The sequence below is a fragment of the Temnothorax longispinosus genome, chromosome 4 (genome assembly GCF_030848805.1).
Source record: "Temnothorax longispinosus isolate EJ_2023e chromosome 4, Tlon_JGU_v1, whole genome shotgun sequence".
Classification (NCBI taxonomy): Eukaryota; Metazoa; Arthropoda; class Insecta; order Hymenoptera; family Formicidae; genus Temnothorax; species Temnothorax longispinosus.
This window is the reverse complement of record NC_092361.1, coordinates 19,159,392-19,177,902: the sequence shown is the minus strand read 5'-3', so window position 1 is coordinate 19,177,902 and position 18,511 is coordinate 19,159,392. Positions and strand designations below refer to the sequence as shown.

Below are 18,511 nucleotides of genomic sequence, written 5' to 3'. Positions count from 1 at the left end.
GTATTGTAGCTTGAGAGGCCGGTTCAGTATCACGAACACCTGAGACCGGTGTGCTTACCAACTGCTGACATTGATCTTACACCCAATACATATTGTACCGTTATTGGATGGGGCAAGAAAAATGATACCGATTGTAAGCATTATTCATACATAAAAAGATGTTGCTTTCAAAATATTTACTTGCAATATTAATCTATGATATGTGTAAAATAAACAGTAGTACTTAATAATATATAACAAGTTAATATAACATTCTAGAAAAAATTTTTTTTTGTATATAATTATACTAGCTGGTTACCCGGGCTTCGCCCCGGAGGACATATGTAATAAAACACGCAAATAGTCTCTCTCTCTCTCTCTCTCTCTCTCTCTCTCTCTCTCTCTCTCTCTCTCTCTCTCTTTCTCTCTCTCTCTCTCTGAAAAATTTCGTAATCGATTTCCAAAAAGATACCGGTTCCCAAAAAAATCGGTAACGAAAAATTATACACTTTATAGCAATCCCCGGAAAATTCTACCCCTGTTTCATACGTAATTCTTTGAGCAGAGTGAAAATTAAGTTTAATTATTACCTTATTGCTTTATTCCAGCCTCTGAATATGAGCCAGCCGTAAACGAGGTTGTAGTTCCTATTCTGCCTCGACAACTCTGCAACACATGGTTAGCGCATAAAGAATTAAACGTCACCGATGGGATGATCTGCGCTGGCTATGAGAATGGCGGAAAAGATGCATGCCAAGTAAATTTATTACTTAAGCAATTTATTTAAAACAATTAAAATACTTTATTTGTGTATACTCAACAGATGGTAAAAATGTTACGTATATAGCAAATCGAGAATTACTTTTGATTGTATTTTATAAAACTAAAGTATACATTGTTACTCAAGCCTAATTGCTTTAATTCTTGGTTTGTCTTAAATATCGCATTTGCAAAATATCATAAAAATATCAAATTATATGTGTATCCCACAAGAAATAGTTAGTTTTATCAGATAATACGTTGGTCTCAGAATATTTGTGTCCGAAAAACACGTCGCGCGTTATTTGCTACTGTAATTTTTAATTACAAAAGTATTAGAAGATAACGATAATTACGAATTATTCATTTTTCTTCAAGGGTGATTCTGGAGGACCTCTGTTGTGTCAGGATGAGAAGGACAAGGAGAAATGGTTTGTCGGCGGAATTGTCAGCTGGGGCATAAAATGCGCCCACCCAAAACTGCCCGGAGTCTACGCTAACGTACCCAAATACGTAACGTGGATCCAAGAAGAAATGTCTAAGTATCCGTACTCCGAATACGACGATATATAGAAATAATGGGAAAACGTAAGCTACCGAATCGGGCAAAATATTCGATGAGGCAACATCGAAACAAATCGAACGGAAATGAAGGATAAGCGTAGAACAAAGTAAACGCGGACTTTCACGTTTTCATATAATGACATGTATTGGAAGATATTGGAACCGAAAGTAATTATGGATTCTCCCAATTTGCTAATCTGCGCTCAGCGATTCCTGTACGCTCAATCAAAGGATAGTATTTTGTACACACCTTGTGCAGCTTTGAATGAAGAAAAAAGAGCTGAGTATTAATACGGATCGTTAATCTCATTCTTTGGGATTAGAAAGCATAGAAAAATAGCACAAGTTGATAAAAATCATTGATAATATAATCATGGACATTCGCTAAGCTAAGGGATGGTGAACGATGAATACGAACATAACCGAATCTTTCTTCGAGTGATAAGATTAATCCAATTAAGTCTATCAATCACATCAGGAAAACTATTTTTTGTCATATTATGGACAGATGATTGTAGAGAAACCGGATTTTCTATCATCAACATATACGAAAATACCGATATTTACTACCGCAGTTCTCAGTCATAGCTCGTTCAAGTAATACGAAATCACTTCACAATTTTTTCGTAAGACTTTATAATAAGCCAATCGAACAAGAGAAATGTGAGATAATCGGAAACATATAAGATACTCTACTTTATAAGTGAAGGTATATACGGATGCCGAGGATATTTGCATACACATAAGTTCAAATAATAAGCCATTTTCTAGGAAACTACTAGGTAAAAGAAAGGATAAAAAATGCCGATGTATGTACTTTTGGTACTTACTGAAATAGGAAAAATTCAGGATTTGTGCACAAAACGAAAATCCACGCATGTGATGCGACAAAAAATATTTTGTATCGCTGCCGACTTTAGGACAGCTGTATATGAGCCACCAAGTGGTCGAAAACCCCTTGATCTATAGGGTGTGCGTTTAACGGCATTCAATGATATGAGTCGTTTGAGTGGTGTAAGTAGTATATAAGTCGTACATACCTTGCTATAATTTTAAAACTTTTTCTTTTTACAATTATAGAAATATAACAGTTTTCCCCTCGGACTCAATAAAAAATATACACGGAGAGACTCTTAAAATTTATCCTGAAATCATGGTAGTTGTAGGACAACATGTACCACCAAGAATTTTATGCGAGCTATTCTGATTAATATCCACCATAATAAAAAATATTAATGTCTATTACATTAAAGTATAAAATATGTTTAATTAATTTTACTAAAATATATCTAGAAAAATTCAATAATTTTTCAAAATTTACCAATCTGCTTAGTAATTTTTATCACGTTGTTTGTAAAATGTCTTTTGTATATTTTAAAAATTCCTTGGTTGCCAAGTTGTCCCAAGTTTATAGTGATTTTAAGAGTAAAATATAACAAAAAATTCTCTCCGTGTAATAATATATAATATATAAAAAATATAATAAAACAATTGTATTTCTTATTAAAAATTTTTAGAACCCTCTTATTTCTTAAAACGCGGATAATTTGGTTTAAATTGTTATCCACTCAAATTGTTATGCCACTCAAATGACTTATACATTTGTATGGCAATCATAGGAAATCTGTGATTTACGAACAATCCTCATACAAATAGAGGAGGATTATAAACGTTCTTTTGAAATAGCTTTTTCGTTGATATATCGCAAATTTATATTTGAAAAGAGAAGCTAAATGCTTTTCGATGGTTTGTGATATGCACAGTACTCTACACAGATATCTTAATATTATCAGAAGTTATATAATTTAGTATGTACTATATTAAGATGAAGAAAACGTATATACTGAAGAAAGCACATTATATATATATACATATAATCGATAAACTGTATTTTTGTAAAGGAACGAGTTAAGCGCACACCCGCTACGGGTAAAATATCGTACACGTATTGCATAAAATGCATTAGTGTACCATTGCGTGTATATTTTAAATAATGCGCATACGAAGAGACAATATATCCTAAGAAACAAAAAAAAGTCTATGTGCTTATCGATGTAAATGGATTCCATGCGACGTAGACAGTTATCTACTATACTACTCACGTTCGTTATAAGAGCGTGTGCCAGGCATCCAAAACTACATAGTCGCATGTATAAACATAGACATAAGGGACATCGTTATATACCATACATTTTTATTAGACGTGATAAATTCTGGAGTCACACGATTCAACCCCGTGATCCGTATTTACACGTATAACATTCGAAACAGATCCAGTATATTACGAAAATACTGATGTACATACGAATTGAAGATGAAAGAACTGCCACGACGAGTATAGTAGCGTGTATTTTCATCGTATATCTCACTGCAAATGCTACTCGATAAGAGATAGCGTCGCAGTCTAAACTCAATTAATTGGCGTTCACATAATTTCGTCTGTCGGGCTCATCGCTTCGCAGCATTTATCTTATTTTACAGAAAGTTACAGTATGCAAGAAAAGTCCCCGATGCTAGGCTGAGCTAACGAAAAATCAACGATTTAAATAAGAGAATAAATTTTACCTTCATTGTTATTATTACTTGAGAGAATCAAGTATTAATATTTGGTTTTAATATTTGTTACAAATAATAGAGATATTTTTAATTCATTGTTATAATGTACAGTAGAGATCCTTTCTGCATACAAGAACGTATCTAAAATTTTCTGTATATTTAAAAAATTTATGAAATTTTTAAACAGAATAACGAGATATACGTTGAGCTTATTTCATATAGTACAATATCGCACATATTTTCCATTGATTATTGTTGTATTTTTGTGAGAAAAAAAAACACAATTAAGAGTAAGAAACTTTACGTGGTATACTTGCTCAGCCTGCCGTATTCTAATTGAAGTATTCGTACGTGCATCAGGTATAAATAAAGTATGTAAGTTGTTATACGTATCTACATAATATAATGTTAGAATGTAAAATACCTAAGTAATAGGTATAGAAGCTTGTAGAAGTAGGGTGTTCGTAGCGCAGTTACTCGATATATAGACGTAAGAAACATGTTGACTGAATTCTAGGGACAATACTCTGCACCAGCACTTTTTTGATCTGCACTAAGAAAATCGTTTTTCAATGAGTATACTTTATACGAGGTACATCGTTTAGGAGCCTTACTAATTGACTTACAATTAGACCTTTTCTAAGCAGTAAGACGAACAGTATTGTTGGCCACGATGATAACTAGTATCCAGGTCGATTTATTTGCGAGCTGTTTTTATTTGCTCGCTTGTTATTCGAATTCTGCTCTCTATTTCTTTTTCACGAAACTTCCTTCTCATCATTTACGTTCGAATAAGACGCAACATATTTTCCTTATTATGTCTTAATAAAATAGTAACGATTAATATTCTATATAGTTTGTAATATAAAACAAATGATATTTTATAACAATTTGTTTCAGATAAGAAAAGAATGCTTTTTGACATATAAAAAATATGCAATAATTGTAAATTTGGATTTTCCAAATTATATTCCACATTATCTGAAGATGAATCTACTCAATTTTCTCTAAGACAGAAACTTTCAGACAATAAGAAAGAACTTGGACAATAATGGTCTTCCTTAGTATCCAGACAACAGTTTAGTTGTAAAAATGGATTATATATTTAAATAACCGACAATACTGTGTGAGCAGACAATAAATAAAGTTAGGAAATGTTCCATGATGGACAATAAATTATTCATTAAGGATTACAGTAAGGAATTACTTATAAACTTAGGATGTACGAAAGTGATTAACTAATATAAATTAGAATGTATAATTATATTCTATTAAATAGTCTACTAAAATTGTCCCTTATACTATAGAAGTATATTGCAGTCAAGAACTCTATTTATTATTTCGTACAATATGAAGAGTATGTAACATTTCTTTACGCGTTCTATTTGTATTATATTATATGGCATAGATGTATATATATTAATATATTGCTTTCATATATATTCAAGAACAGTTAAGAATTAGACAATCAGGAATGGTGGTATATTATTTTTATAATCGTCTGTTATATCTTATTAAGTAGTTAATGAGCTTTTTGTATCTTCTCTGTTATATTATCCTGTTAAGTTAAAAGACAGTAACTGCCAAGTAAAACTTTTCCTACTTGTACTATATTTAGACTTATCCTACGTATAAACTTATCCTATTTTTACTATAATTCAAATTTCAAATTAATAATTATTATTTTTATTTCACATCTTACTCTGCTTTTCAAAGATTTCTATTCTATGAATTGAATTATATAGAGTATACATATTGTTGTTAAAATTGTGTATAAAAAATGTTATTAATTATATTTTATTTTATCATTACGTCATAAGCAGTTATATTTTATGGATGTACTGTGTTACGTTTTAGCATTTTATAAAAACATAAATGTTTCTGAAACCGCAGATGCGTAAACAGAATATTGTGATGAAATGTAAAGTCAATGGTTTATATAGATGTATGCATCTTATACATATATGTATGTACATACATATAATACATATACAATAGTCAGATAATACAAGATAAGAGTATAGAGTCAATACTATACGTAATGCATTGGAGGAAAAGTTAGTATAAGATTTTATAGTTACATATTAACAAGAAAATTAAATTTGATGTATGGAAATTTAATTAAGAATTTAATACGAGGAATTAATTTCATTACTTGTATTTTAGTGCCAAATTAGAGATAGTAATGTAAATTTATTTTAGAAACATTTTCTAAATGTTTCTAAAATACACAATTTAGAATTTAGATTTTTAGTATAACTAAGAAAGGTTTCGTTATTCCTCCATTATATGATATAATATTTTCATTACATAAAACCGATTTTTAAATCCTACAAACTACACAGAATAATACAAATATTTATATAAATATTTACAATAAAGAATGTCTAGAATTTATTTTATCACAATTTAGTATTATTATACAAACACGTTTATATTTCAAATAGGATTCAGACAAAAGATCTAAAAAATTTTATGTGCTAGAACTGCTCGAGATAGAAACATTCGAGTCTTAAGTTCGGATAATTCGTACAATTCGAATTAAGAACCGATTTATTTAAACTATTTCCAACATTCGAAGATTCGATTGTTCGAACAGTTTAGATGTCAAGTAAAATTCTGTTCGTCTCAATTTGTTAATTTCTTTTGTCGTATATAATATGGTTTAAGAGAAGAATATTAGATAAAATATAAAGAAGAATATAGGTCGTATTCACTTTTGCATGTTTATGTAGATACAAATAATATTAACAAAAAGAATTTCTAACATGAGTTATCATAAAAATGATTTCTATTGGAAATGCGTTAAAGACACTGAAATAACGTTAGTTGCTGAATTTAGAAATTGTTTTTAGAAATGTATTTTGAGGATTCACGAGTCAAATGTCCGTAGTCAATTTAAGAGAACAGTTGTAGAGCGTTATAATTTATATAGAAAGTATAAGATTTGTTGGACTCATAGATCGTTTTTAAGTAAATTGTATTACGTAATGAAAGTAAGTTTCGCTCAATGTGCTACAGTTATAATTAGCGAGCTTTCCAGTGGTTACTTTCGCGCTAATACTCTCGAAAAAAATGCGTGTAGTCATAGAGAAATCTGTTACGCTTTTGTCACGTGCTTGAGAAAAATGATTCTAAGCCTTGGCAAGTATTTACTCGTATTGAAGATGTGAAGAAAGGCTGCGCACAAAAATATAGGTATCTCTTGCTCTCTCGCGCGAAAAAATATTCTTTAAAAGATGATACGAAAATGCATAACTACTCCTGTGAAGTCAATGTTGGATAGTAAGGTAGTGTAAAGGATATACGTATCGTATATATGAATCGTCGCAAGATGTTGCACAAAGATTAGCGTAAATATGGAGCGCACATGCACTTACTTGTAAGTGCGTTTGCATTAATTAGGTTCGATTATTTTTAATTGAGCGAATCGGAAATACATAGCGAGCGCGCGTAATTAAAGAAAAGAGTACACTTTTTCAGTGTCAAACGAGAAGTTATGGATATATGTGAATTAGTAAGTCGAATGCGTTGTCAAATAAATGCACTCAAATGCAAGGCTCGTTGTCTCTTGCATATCTGTGTTTCAGACCCACTCGATTTTTACTGGCTTTAGAAAATCGTTTCAAATGAGGAAGAACGTTAAAAGTCGGTATACATATTATGCACACAAGTGTTGTATGGAATTACAAGTTTGTAACTTTGATATTGATATCGATAAAATCATGTTGCGTTTCGAATTCAATGTAGAAAATGTGGAAACGCATCGAGAAAACAACACGATTGGAATGTGAGATCCGACTTCTCGCGTCTTTCAACTTAATAAACGATCACTATACGGTCAGAGCGATAATATTAAGAGTTTAGCCATAAACTACCGTAAGGGACAAATATGTCAGCGCAAAACTATGCAATCAACTATACTGAGCTTGAAGATTGATATACTATTATAGAAAAAGATGTTAGTATCGATCATTACTAAATATTATATATTTACTTATTTATTCTTATTAGAAATACCTTTTTATTCTTTTTATTACACAGCGGATCTCATGAAGTTGCATAACCAAATCATTATAAAATTCTGAATCTATTACCTGTAAAATCCCAGTAAGCAAGAAACGTCAAAAAACATTTTAATTATATTGCATTAACATTACAACGTTGCTGCAATGTAGTTAAAATGTTTATTGATGTTTCTTGCTTACTGGGATATCAGGAAAATAAAAATATATAGTAAAAAATTGCTGTTATAAGTGGATTTATGTTTTAATAAAAAATACGACTGCGAATATTTTACGTTAATTATTGGATATTTTAAAATTTTATTTTTAAATATTAACTCTTAATATCGATCTACATTCAGCGTAACAAAATTATCTTTATGATAGCATTGTTTTGTCACTACGTTCCTTCACTATTCTTAATAAATAATACGATATTTTTTACGAAAATATATGCGATTAATATAAATAATTGTTAAGTATTAAAAATATAATACTTAGCTATTATTTATCACTCGCATAAGATATAATCTTAAAAGTGTTATATATTTGTATTACAAAGTGCTCCTAAAATGCTATTGACATAGCAATGTGTTATTCTTAAGTGCGTGTTAGCATAGCAACATAATTATAACTTTATACAAATACTATTATGCTGTTTTGCCCCACGTTTTATTCAATCGAAAGCTGTTATGCGCTAAATTTTTGGTAAGATATATAAACAAAAGAGAGGGGAAAAGAAAGAGGGTAATAAGACCGAACATAAAATATTGTATAAATTCAAAGAAAGATTTGTATAATTATGTATAATTTTTTGCAAGCTCAGATATACATATATATATTTTGACTTCAGCTTGCTTTTAGCGTAAATTATTCAAGGAAGATGATGGAGCGAATATAACGTGGGGGGGGGGGGGTCTTGAATGTGATCGCTTGTTTGTGCTCGGCACAAATCCTAATCGTACAATCAGTGGTCGATGATATGTATGTGCATAATTACACGCGTGACAGTTGCGCGCACACAAACATACATAAAATACAAATATGTTAAAAAAACGTGCTGATACTTACGAGATTAATATAGTGGAGAAGAAGAAAGATATTTACACATTCCGTCATTATTTGGGATAATTTTATACAGAGAAAGAAGAAACGGTACCTCTTTACTACGTGCTATAACATATAGGATAAACTATTCTCGCAAAAATACTTTGCAACGACTTTTAATGCTCGTATAAAGTTATTGTTCAGAAAGGACGGATTGTGCAATTCATTTCTCTGTCCACACTTAATTAACTACTGTGCGCAACTAGTACTCTTATATAGTGGATGTTGCGTGTAGCGTAAAATGGCTAAGCTGATATTTGTACATATCAGCATAAATGTAGGTATACGTTTACACGTCGTGTATCGCTGTGATTAATACTTAGACCTAGGTGATGTTGTACGTTAGACTATAATTAATGTGAAACGAGGTAATAACAGTCATCGCTGTCAATTGTTAGACGTGCATACGCAATTGCATTTCCATTTGGAGAATACCATCCGTAGCCGTCTGTTTGCAATTTTACATTTCTAATACACGAGCATTTCAAACACGCGGCATCTAACGAAAATTCCTATTTCCGCAATACTATCATTCCCCGGTTATTCAACAATGATTAATTGTTGTTGTTCAGCAAACGTTTCATTGATCTTAGACTTCAAACGCCACATTTCATTGCTGTATAGCGATCGTATTCTCGCAATTCGCAAAATTTTTCTTTCGTACGTCGGCAAGAGTTTATTTTCAAGAACAAACGTACTCGTTGCAATTCGTCGTCACTGTTCACTAATGTCTCACTGCGCGCAATCAACTTAACGCTAAAATGTACTGTAAGAGATAATGATATTAGCTCGAAGTCATTTTTAGATCATCAATCATTTAGATATAATTACTAGGTATACGGGATAAATAGTTACTTATCAGAGACGGTAGGATGAGTGCATTGCACATAGAAATTATTACGACCTTAATGTAAGAAACGAATAAAACAAAAGATAATATTATCATTAGACGAGATTTCCATTCTGATAATAAACTGGAATTTTTTAAGTACAGTTGTCCAAGAAAATACATTAATTTATGTTTCACATCGTATGTACAACTAAGTATTATGTCACTCTCATAAAAATCGCGATCTCCTTTCTTTTCTACGAACATGACGCTAGACGATATTGAATGCCAAGATGACTTCGAGATAATAGTAGAATCAACGCTTGCACTGCCTTTCCTATTCATTAGTGTAATATCAAATATGACGGTCTCTTTAGCGTGAATACTATGAAATATTGTTGCGTACACGTGCATATTGCTGTTAACTACCCGTGAATCTTGAAGAAGAAGTAGACTAAAGAAAAGATGACGTTAATTGAACTCACTCTTGCTGGTCGAGAGTCGTAGTCTAGCAGAATATTCGACAAGACATATACGAGTTATTTAGACCCTCTCAAGATGATACCATGGTTACTATAAAGAGAACTTACGGGATCGTACTTGGCGCAGCGCGCGAGCGAATTGATGCTTTAGAAATTAATTTAACCCTGTGTAATCTTAATATTCAAAGTAACGTACCAATCTTTGGTGATCTTTATTAATTTTTTTCGTCTTGATTTTACTTTTCTTTTATTATATTTTTACAAAACGTTAATTTAAAAAATGAATTTTAAACATATCGTTAACAATAAAATCGGAAATATCGATAAATATAAATTATTGAAATATTACCTGCTACTACCTGCTTATATACTCTTATTTTAATAACATATCTGTAATAACTGTAATATTATTGTTAATAATTATATGGCATCTCGATTTTGTTTCAAAATTACACAAAATAATTAAGTCGTATAATTTTTGTTACATTTTTAATTGAGAAAACAATTAAGAATATTTATTATAGCAATGTTGATCACTACAACTGCGTAAGTGCATATGCCTGTTCGCATATTTTTGCAGATTGGCTATAAATTAAATATTTTCGAGATTAGGAGGAGATAAACAAAAAAGTACAAAATAATAATTATCAGCAATAATATATAAACACTCAGAAACATATCCGGACATATCTACAGAAGAAAATAATCAATTTTTCAAGATATTCTTTGCTGTCGCAATTAAAAAGATCTTGATAGCTCTTGGTGAATAATTATTAGGCATTTTCTCGAGTGCAATCTGCAAAAATAAAGAAAAGCACATGGAGCATCATGTTGTGCACGAAAATCATATTGTGAGTTCATAAACGCAAATCAGTTTGGTAGAAAAATACTACGAGTATATTTAAAAAATCTATGAAGATAATACATACATAAAACACATACACGTCATACACACACATTCACACGACATTAATAGTGTGTTGTAAGATGATATTATTATATACGCAGCCACAAAACCTATATGATGAATATTGATATATGATATATTTATGGAAAATTCGTGTTGGCAAATAAATTATGTATTATATATGACAGTATATATATATATATATATATATATATATATATATATATATATATATACACACCTTATTATTGAACACATTTCGCTTTAAATTCTAACGATATTATACCTGTATCCTACATACTAATAGAATAATAATTTGTAAAAAGAATAATGAGCAAACAATAGATATATATTACAATTAATATATTGTGAATATTTACAAAATACCAAAATTCTTATAGAAATTCAGAAATTAGTAAAGTTTTCGGGTACGATATATATGTTCATGCCGCATCCTGATTTTCGTCCACTTCAAAAATAATAATTTTGCAAAAAATATGCAACGCGTGAAAATATACTTAATAAATCAAAACTTTTTTTAAACAACTTTAACATCTTAATTATTATAATTAATAGTCTTATAATTTTAATGAACGGGGCACAATAAATTGTTTATTAATAAAAAATACATTTAAAACAATATTTAAAATAAATATTAGTAAATATAAATAAACTGAAAAATATTACTAATAATAACGACTTTCTTATGATATCGAAAACAATATAAAACGGAAGAAGTACTGTATACATGTATTTTCCATTTCTCCAAAAATTTGGGATACATTCACTATTTGTAAGAGAAATTAAAAAAAAGCATTATTTTAAAGCAAATAAAAATGATTAAAAACAAATATAATTATAGAAAATAGATATCCCATGTTTTTAATGTGTTTAAAATAGTAAATTATACAATAAAATAATAAACTATGAGAACAATATTATAAATATTATAAAATATTACATAATATTATAAACGTAATATAATAAAATTTCCGTAAATAAAACACAATACTTATGATGCAAGCATACTGTTTTATTTTCTTTTGTGTACTTCAAAAAGAAACCAATATACAAATGCAATTTGTATTATTTCTTGAAAATATAATAATAACATTTATATATGCATTTTTTAAAAGTTCATTCATTTTTAGTTAATTTCTTCTGCAACTTTTTTTGCGAATGCTTTGCCCAACTCCTTCCCCTGTATAAGAAATGTTTTCATTAATATTAATATATCAAGGACATTTTTAATATATATATTATTTAACAAGTGTATTCAAACACTTACCAAAAATTTCAAAATAGGTGTGCCTATTTTGATTAACTAAAAAAAGTAATAATTCTGTTTATATTATAAAGAAAAAATATACCTATTCTGAATGTTTCTAATTAAAATTACTTCAAAAAGAACAAAAAATTGTAGAAATCAAACCCTTAAGAAATAAAAGAAATATTAGAGAGGGGGGAGAGAAAGAGAGAGAGAGAGAGAGAGAGAGAGAGAATTCTCCATATAAAATTATTACTGTAAACGCACGTATTTTTAAGAGAAGATATTATTATGCTTATCACAATTAATTATAAAAAATCTGCTGAATTGGAAAATAAGCATTACCCATAGAGCTTTAATTATAAAAATTGCTTACCCAGGAACCAAATCCTGCCTCGCTTTCACTTACTGCATCAGTTTCAGAAAAGGCTCTTGCTTCTATTTCGGTTGTGTGCATAATCGACATAACAATGATTATGGCAAAAGCCAACGACAGATATGAGAGTTGCATTTTTATAAAAATTCAAATTGTATTCATCCGTATATTTCAGATTTGTTGATGGTGCATAGCGCTTATATAGTGCAGAAAATGCGATATAGATATGGTATCTAACAAATAAATACATTTTATTACAATAATATATATACAGCCTTGGCCAAAATTATCAAGCACTATTAAAATAAAATTCTTTCAAAATAACATTTATTTTTAAATTGTACTTGGCAAGGATTAAAAGTTTATCTTGGCAGTCGGCGAGATAATAAACAAGTTAAAAACTATGTGCATAATGAAGCATATATATGATTTTTCTTCCTTAAATTTTTTTATAAGGATATTCTTTGACGTATATTATTGTGTATATGTAATTAAAAATCAGCGTAAAGAATAAATGGCTCAAGCAAAGCACGCGCTTTGTACTGTTCTAATATTAATACAAATATAGATTTAAACAATATTTTCATAAAATGATCAAAAATGCTGCTAATAATTATTACTAATTATTAACAATATTTTAAATAAATATTACTAAATATTATTAAATAAAAATAGACTAAAAAATATTGTTAATAATAACGACTTTATCTTATGATATATAAAACAATATAAAACAAAAGAAGGACATATATTTCCCATTTCGCCAGAAATTTAATATACATTCATTATTTGTAAAAAAAATTTAAAAAAAACCATTATTTTAAAGCAAATAAAAATAGCGAAAAACATAAATAATTAAAAAATAGATGTCCTAAGTTTTTATGTGTTTAAAATAGTAAATTATATGACAAAACATTAGATTATAAGAACAATATAATATTATGAAATATCTGTAAACAAAATATAATGTTTATGATGCAAGCACATTGTTTAATTTTTTTGTGTGTACTTCAGGAAGAAACAAATATATAAAGACATACAAATGCAATTTGTATTTTTCTTTAAAAAATACAATAATCATTTATATATACATTTTTTATAATAGTCCCGCGATTAAATAATTTATTGCTACCTTTGCAAGTTTTTTCACGATGAATAAACCTATTTTCTTCCCCTGTATAAGATATTTTTGTTATCAATATTGACATTTCAAGGATATTTTTAATATGTATATTGTTTAACGAGTATATTTATAAATACTTACTACTTTCCGAGCAGATTTGCCTATCTTGCTCATCTAAAAAAAAGTAATAATTCTGTTTATATAATAAAGAAAAAATATATTCTAAATGTTTTTAATTAAAATTATTTTAAAAAAGACAAAAAATTTTAGAAATCAAACCCTTAAAAAATAAAAGAGAAATAAATAGATAGATAAAGAACATTTTTTTCTTATACAACAAATATATTTAAAAAATAATATAAAAGACTCATACACAAATTTGTCAAAACATAAACTATGACTGCATAATATATATATTACCTTTGAAGATAACACAAACCTCGCAGCTACATAAAAAACAACGTTGCTATTTCCGGAAGATAAAATCGTAGTTAAATGCTTTGATTGTATTTGTTACTTGACAATTTATTACATAGATATCTGCATTACGATTATATATAGTGTTACTCCGTCGTATATAACTTTAATGTCCGATGATTAAAGTATTTAATGATAAAATCACTTTTACGATTGGTTCTTTTTTAATAGCAATTTTAACGGTTGTTATAATGCGGAAGAGATAGCATATTGCGAATGTCAATGCGAATATACGACAGTTATATATTTGAAAAAAAAAATATGGGTCATAAAATTTTCACGGAACAAAAACTACTTTAATGGTTCACGAATGCAAGATTTGAATTATTATAATATTATAATCAATGCATTAAACAAATTATTATATTTTATATTTTTAATATATTTTTATTTATGTTCATTATGTATATTCAGCAATGAAATGTTAATTACTTAGAAAATCGAATATGTATAACTTATAATTAAGCGAGCTCTCTCTTAGGATTTATGCCATTAAGTCTAAAAAACATTTTGGATAAACTTCCAAAAATCGTCCATGTCCTATTTACGTATTCTTCGGTAAAAATGTTGTAAATAACTTCTAATAAATAAACATGTTTAAATTAATTTTTATCGATGAAAAAGATAAAGATATAAATCCGTGTAAAGGCTCTGGTAAAAATCAAAGAGAGTGTGGAACGGGCTAAGTAAAAGCCAGGCGCTGTTGACGGTGCACAAAGGTTAATTCCTTTATTTATGATAAATCAAATTTTAAAAACGTACGTTTCATGTATGCGGATTGACGAAGACGTCAAATTAATTTCTCTGGATGTCGTGTCACTGTTTACCAACGTTCCCGTAGAACTGGCATTGGACAGTGTTAGGCAGAAATGGAGTTATATCGAAACGAACTACGCCATACCTTGTGACGAATTTATACAGGCGGTTAAATTTGTGCTAGACTCCACTTACTTCATCTTCAATGGAGTTTGCTACAGGCAGGCGTTTGGTTCTCCAATGGGTCGCCCCTTTCTTCGACCATCGCCGACATTACTCTTCAGGATTTGGAGACAAGGACGATCGGGATTGTTGGATTTTCTCTCCCTTTTTACCGTAGATACTTAACGACATAATGACAGCTGTTCCCTCTTCTAAGTTTAATACCGTTCTACACATTTTTAGAGGCACCGCCATTGATCTGATTGATAGGGCTTTCCGTCTCTCGAAATGCATGAAATCAGTATATATACATATATATACTGATTTCATGCATTCTGTTATTGATTCTTTTGTAGTTTCGATGAAGATGGTCCAAAATTCGGACCAAAACGTACGTTTTTAAAATTTGATTTATCATAAATAAAGAAATTAACCTTTGTGCACCGTCAACAGCACCTGGCTTTTACTTAGCCCGTTTCACACTCTCTTGGATAAAGACATAAAATGTTCAAATAAAATGTCATATATATAGTGACTGAATATTTTTTTTTATTTTTAATTATTTTTTGACATATTTGCATAGCTAAACATATATAGATTTACAAATAAAAATTATGTATCAGTTATTGACATTACAAAATATTTTTATTATATTTTTCTTTATATTGACAATTGAGAGGCTCTGCTCTTCTTCCTGCATTGCCAACCTTGACAAAAACTAACCAAACCCAACTTATTTCTCAATTAAAATTTAGTTTGGGTTAGATTAGTTTTTTCGGGATAAGGATGCAGAGAGATGAGTAGAGGTTCCTTCTCCAAGCATTCACTTAAATATATAAAAACTTTTCTCATCGTCCGATTAATAAAAAAAAAAAAAAGAACTGTGTAAAAATTAATATGTTATAAATTATTCCTTTTCAATGTTGTTGTAGATCATATTCTTAAAATATATCGCATTCTATTCGAAAGAATATTGTCACAACTAAAGAAAATTTTTATTTTTAGTTAAGCCTATAAAAAGTGTACCTAAAATGTTACATGCGTGCTATAATAGTGTCGCAAGTCTATATAAAAAATCCGCTGCACGGGGCACAAATGTCATTAATTCTTTTAAATCGATTATGCGGTTTCCTGGATGAGTAGTGTCATAAAGTGAATTCACAAGTAAATCACAGCAGACCTCTTCAAAAAACAGTATAAGTTTTATTATAACAAAATATTGTAATTGTAATTGTGTTACTTACCTCACAATTCAAATAAATAGAATTAAATTTGTTTTTTTCTTTCTTCTGAAAATTGTGAATTTTTGAGTTGTGTCAGTATTCTTCTCGAGGTGTGATATATGTACAAAGCTCGAAACATGTAAACATTAATAATCTATCTATATTATATATGCTAAATATTGCTGTTTAGTTTTATAATTTAGTTTTAAATAAAAGACTTTTCTCTCTCAGATATTATATAGCTTTAAACTTTTGTCCGTAAAAATCCATTTAAGGATATTCATTTAAGGATATTCATACAAAAGGTATTCTCTTAATAACCATAAGACTCTGTTATATGATATATAAAACAAAATAAAACACAATATAAAACCAAATTATTGTCCAAAAAATTTAATATAATAATTATAAAAGACAAAGAGAAAGAGAGAGAGAGAGAGAGAGAAAAAGCATTATTTTTTAAAATAAATAAAAATGTAAAAATGTAAATTTTTTTAAAATATATAACTGGAAAATAAACATTCTAAGTGTAAAACGGTAAACTATAATAAAAATAAAATGTTATGTAATTTCTAAATAAAAAACGCAATATTGATGATGCAATCTTATTGTTAATTTTTTATTGCCTAATTATGAAACGAGCAAATACAATAAAGACATATAAATATAATTTATATTTTTGCTTAGAAATATCTCATTTATATGCATCCTTTGTAGTTCCACATTTCTATTACAATCTTTCTTCCAGTTTCTCGGTTGCGGGTTTTTCTTGAATTTATCCACGAAAAATGCTACTACTTCTTTCCCTCACCGTCAATATCAATACCGCCAATACCTCCAACACCTCCACCAAGCTTAAATACAAGACACGTTTTTATTAATATCAATATATCGAGAACCATTTTTCTATATTCATGATAGCATTACTTACCTGGGGTTTGGCCATACTCATTGCATTGGCTTCGGAAATAGCTTCTGCTTCCGCTTCAGGTGCGTACATTATCGCCATAAGAAAAATTATGGCAAAAGCTAACGACAGATATGACAGCAGCATTTCTTAATATTTATTAAAGCTCAAGCTACGTTGGCTGGAACGTTAGTAATTTGTTAGCGACACGTAGCGCTTATATAGCCCAAAAATAAGATTTAGATATGGTTTTCGAAGTTTTTCTATCACCTACTTAAATTTTTAATTTGGAATTCGTATATTCAATACATATTTACATAAATATTATATACAAAGTCATCAAAATGTTTTTATCGTTTGTGAGAAATGTTCAATGTTAAAGAAACGATAAGATAATAAAAATTACATGCACGAAACTGTTTATACGTAGAATATGACTCAGATACATATAACACATTTATCTTTAAGACTAACACAAACTTTGTAGCCATAGAAGAAACCGTATTGTCATTTTCTAAAAATTTTGTGATAAAATTGTGAACATTCAAATCAGAATGTTCTTCCAGGTTAGATAATAAATGTTTGTTTTTGATAGTGATTTACTACGCATATTTCTACAACATTATAGCATTATTTCGTCGCATATAAGCGTTTAGCGTTTGGAGATTATAAAGCATTTAACGATGAGATCAATATTGCGATTGGTTCTCCGTTATTCTTTACGCGGAAACGATAGTGATTGCAAAGTGCGGATACAACAGTTACTACTACCTTGAAAAGAATGTCGATCATGCCTTCATAAATATAAAAAACATATTGATTTTTACATATTTTATATTTTATATTTTATATTTCAAATTTTTATGTTGATGTTTAATAAAATAATTTTTAATTTAAAATTTCCCCTATATTTAATTTATATAAATTATTCCTTTTCAATGTTGTTGTAGATCATATTCTTAAAATATATCGCATTCTATTCGGAAGAATATTGTCACAACTAAAGAAAATTTTGATTTTTAGTTAAGCCTAT

The 18,511-nt window shown here is 29.0% G+C and overlaps 2 protein-coding genes across 2 annotated transcripts in view; one reads left to right on the top strand and one right to left on the bottom strand.

The window, feature by feature from the left end:
• Positions 1-10,508, top strand: part of LOC139811705 (uncharacterized) — a 42,016-nt gene extending 31,508 nt beyond the window's left edge. Inside the window, exons 18-20 of the mRNA XM_071776054.1 lie at positions 10-133; positions 588-736; positions 1,117-10,508. Of these exons, the coding sequence (XP_071632155.1) occupies positions 10-133; positions 588-736; positions 1,117-1,311 (468 nt within the window). The 3' untranslated portion in view covers positions 1,312-10,508. The remainder of the gene's footprint in view (positions 1-9; positions 134-587; positions 737-1,116) is intronic.
• LOC139811707 (ester hydrolase C11orf54 homolog) overlaps positions 1-18,511 on the bottom strand; it is a 203,145-nt gene that overhangs the window by 53,005 nt on the left and 131,629 nt on the right. The window contains exon 4 of the mRNA XM_071776058.1: positions 570-645. The gene's annotated coding sequence lies outside the window, so the exon portion shown is untranslated. The remainder of the gene's footprint in view (positions 1-569; positions 646-18,511) is intronic.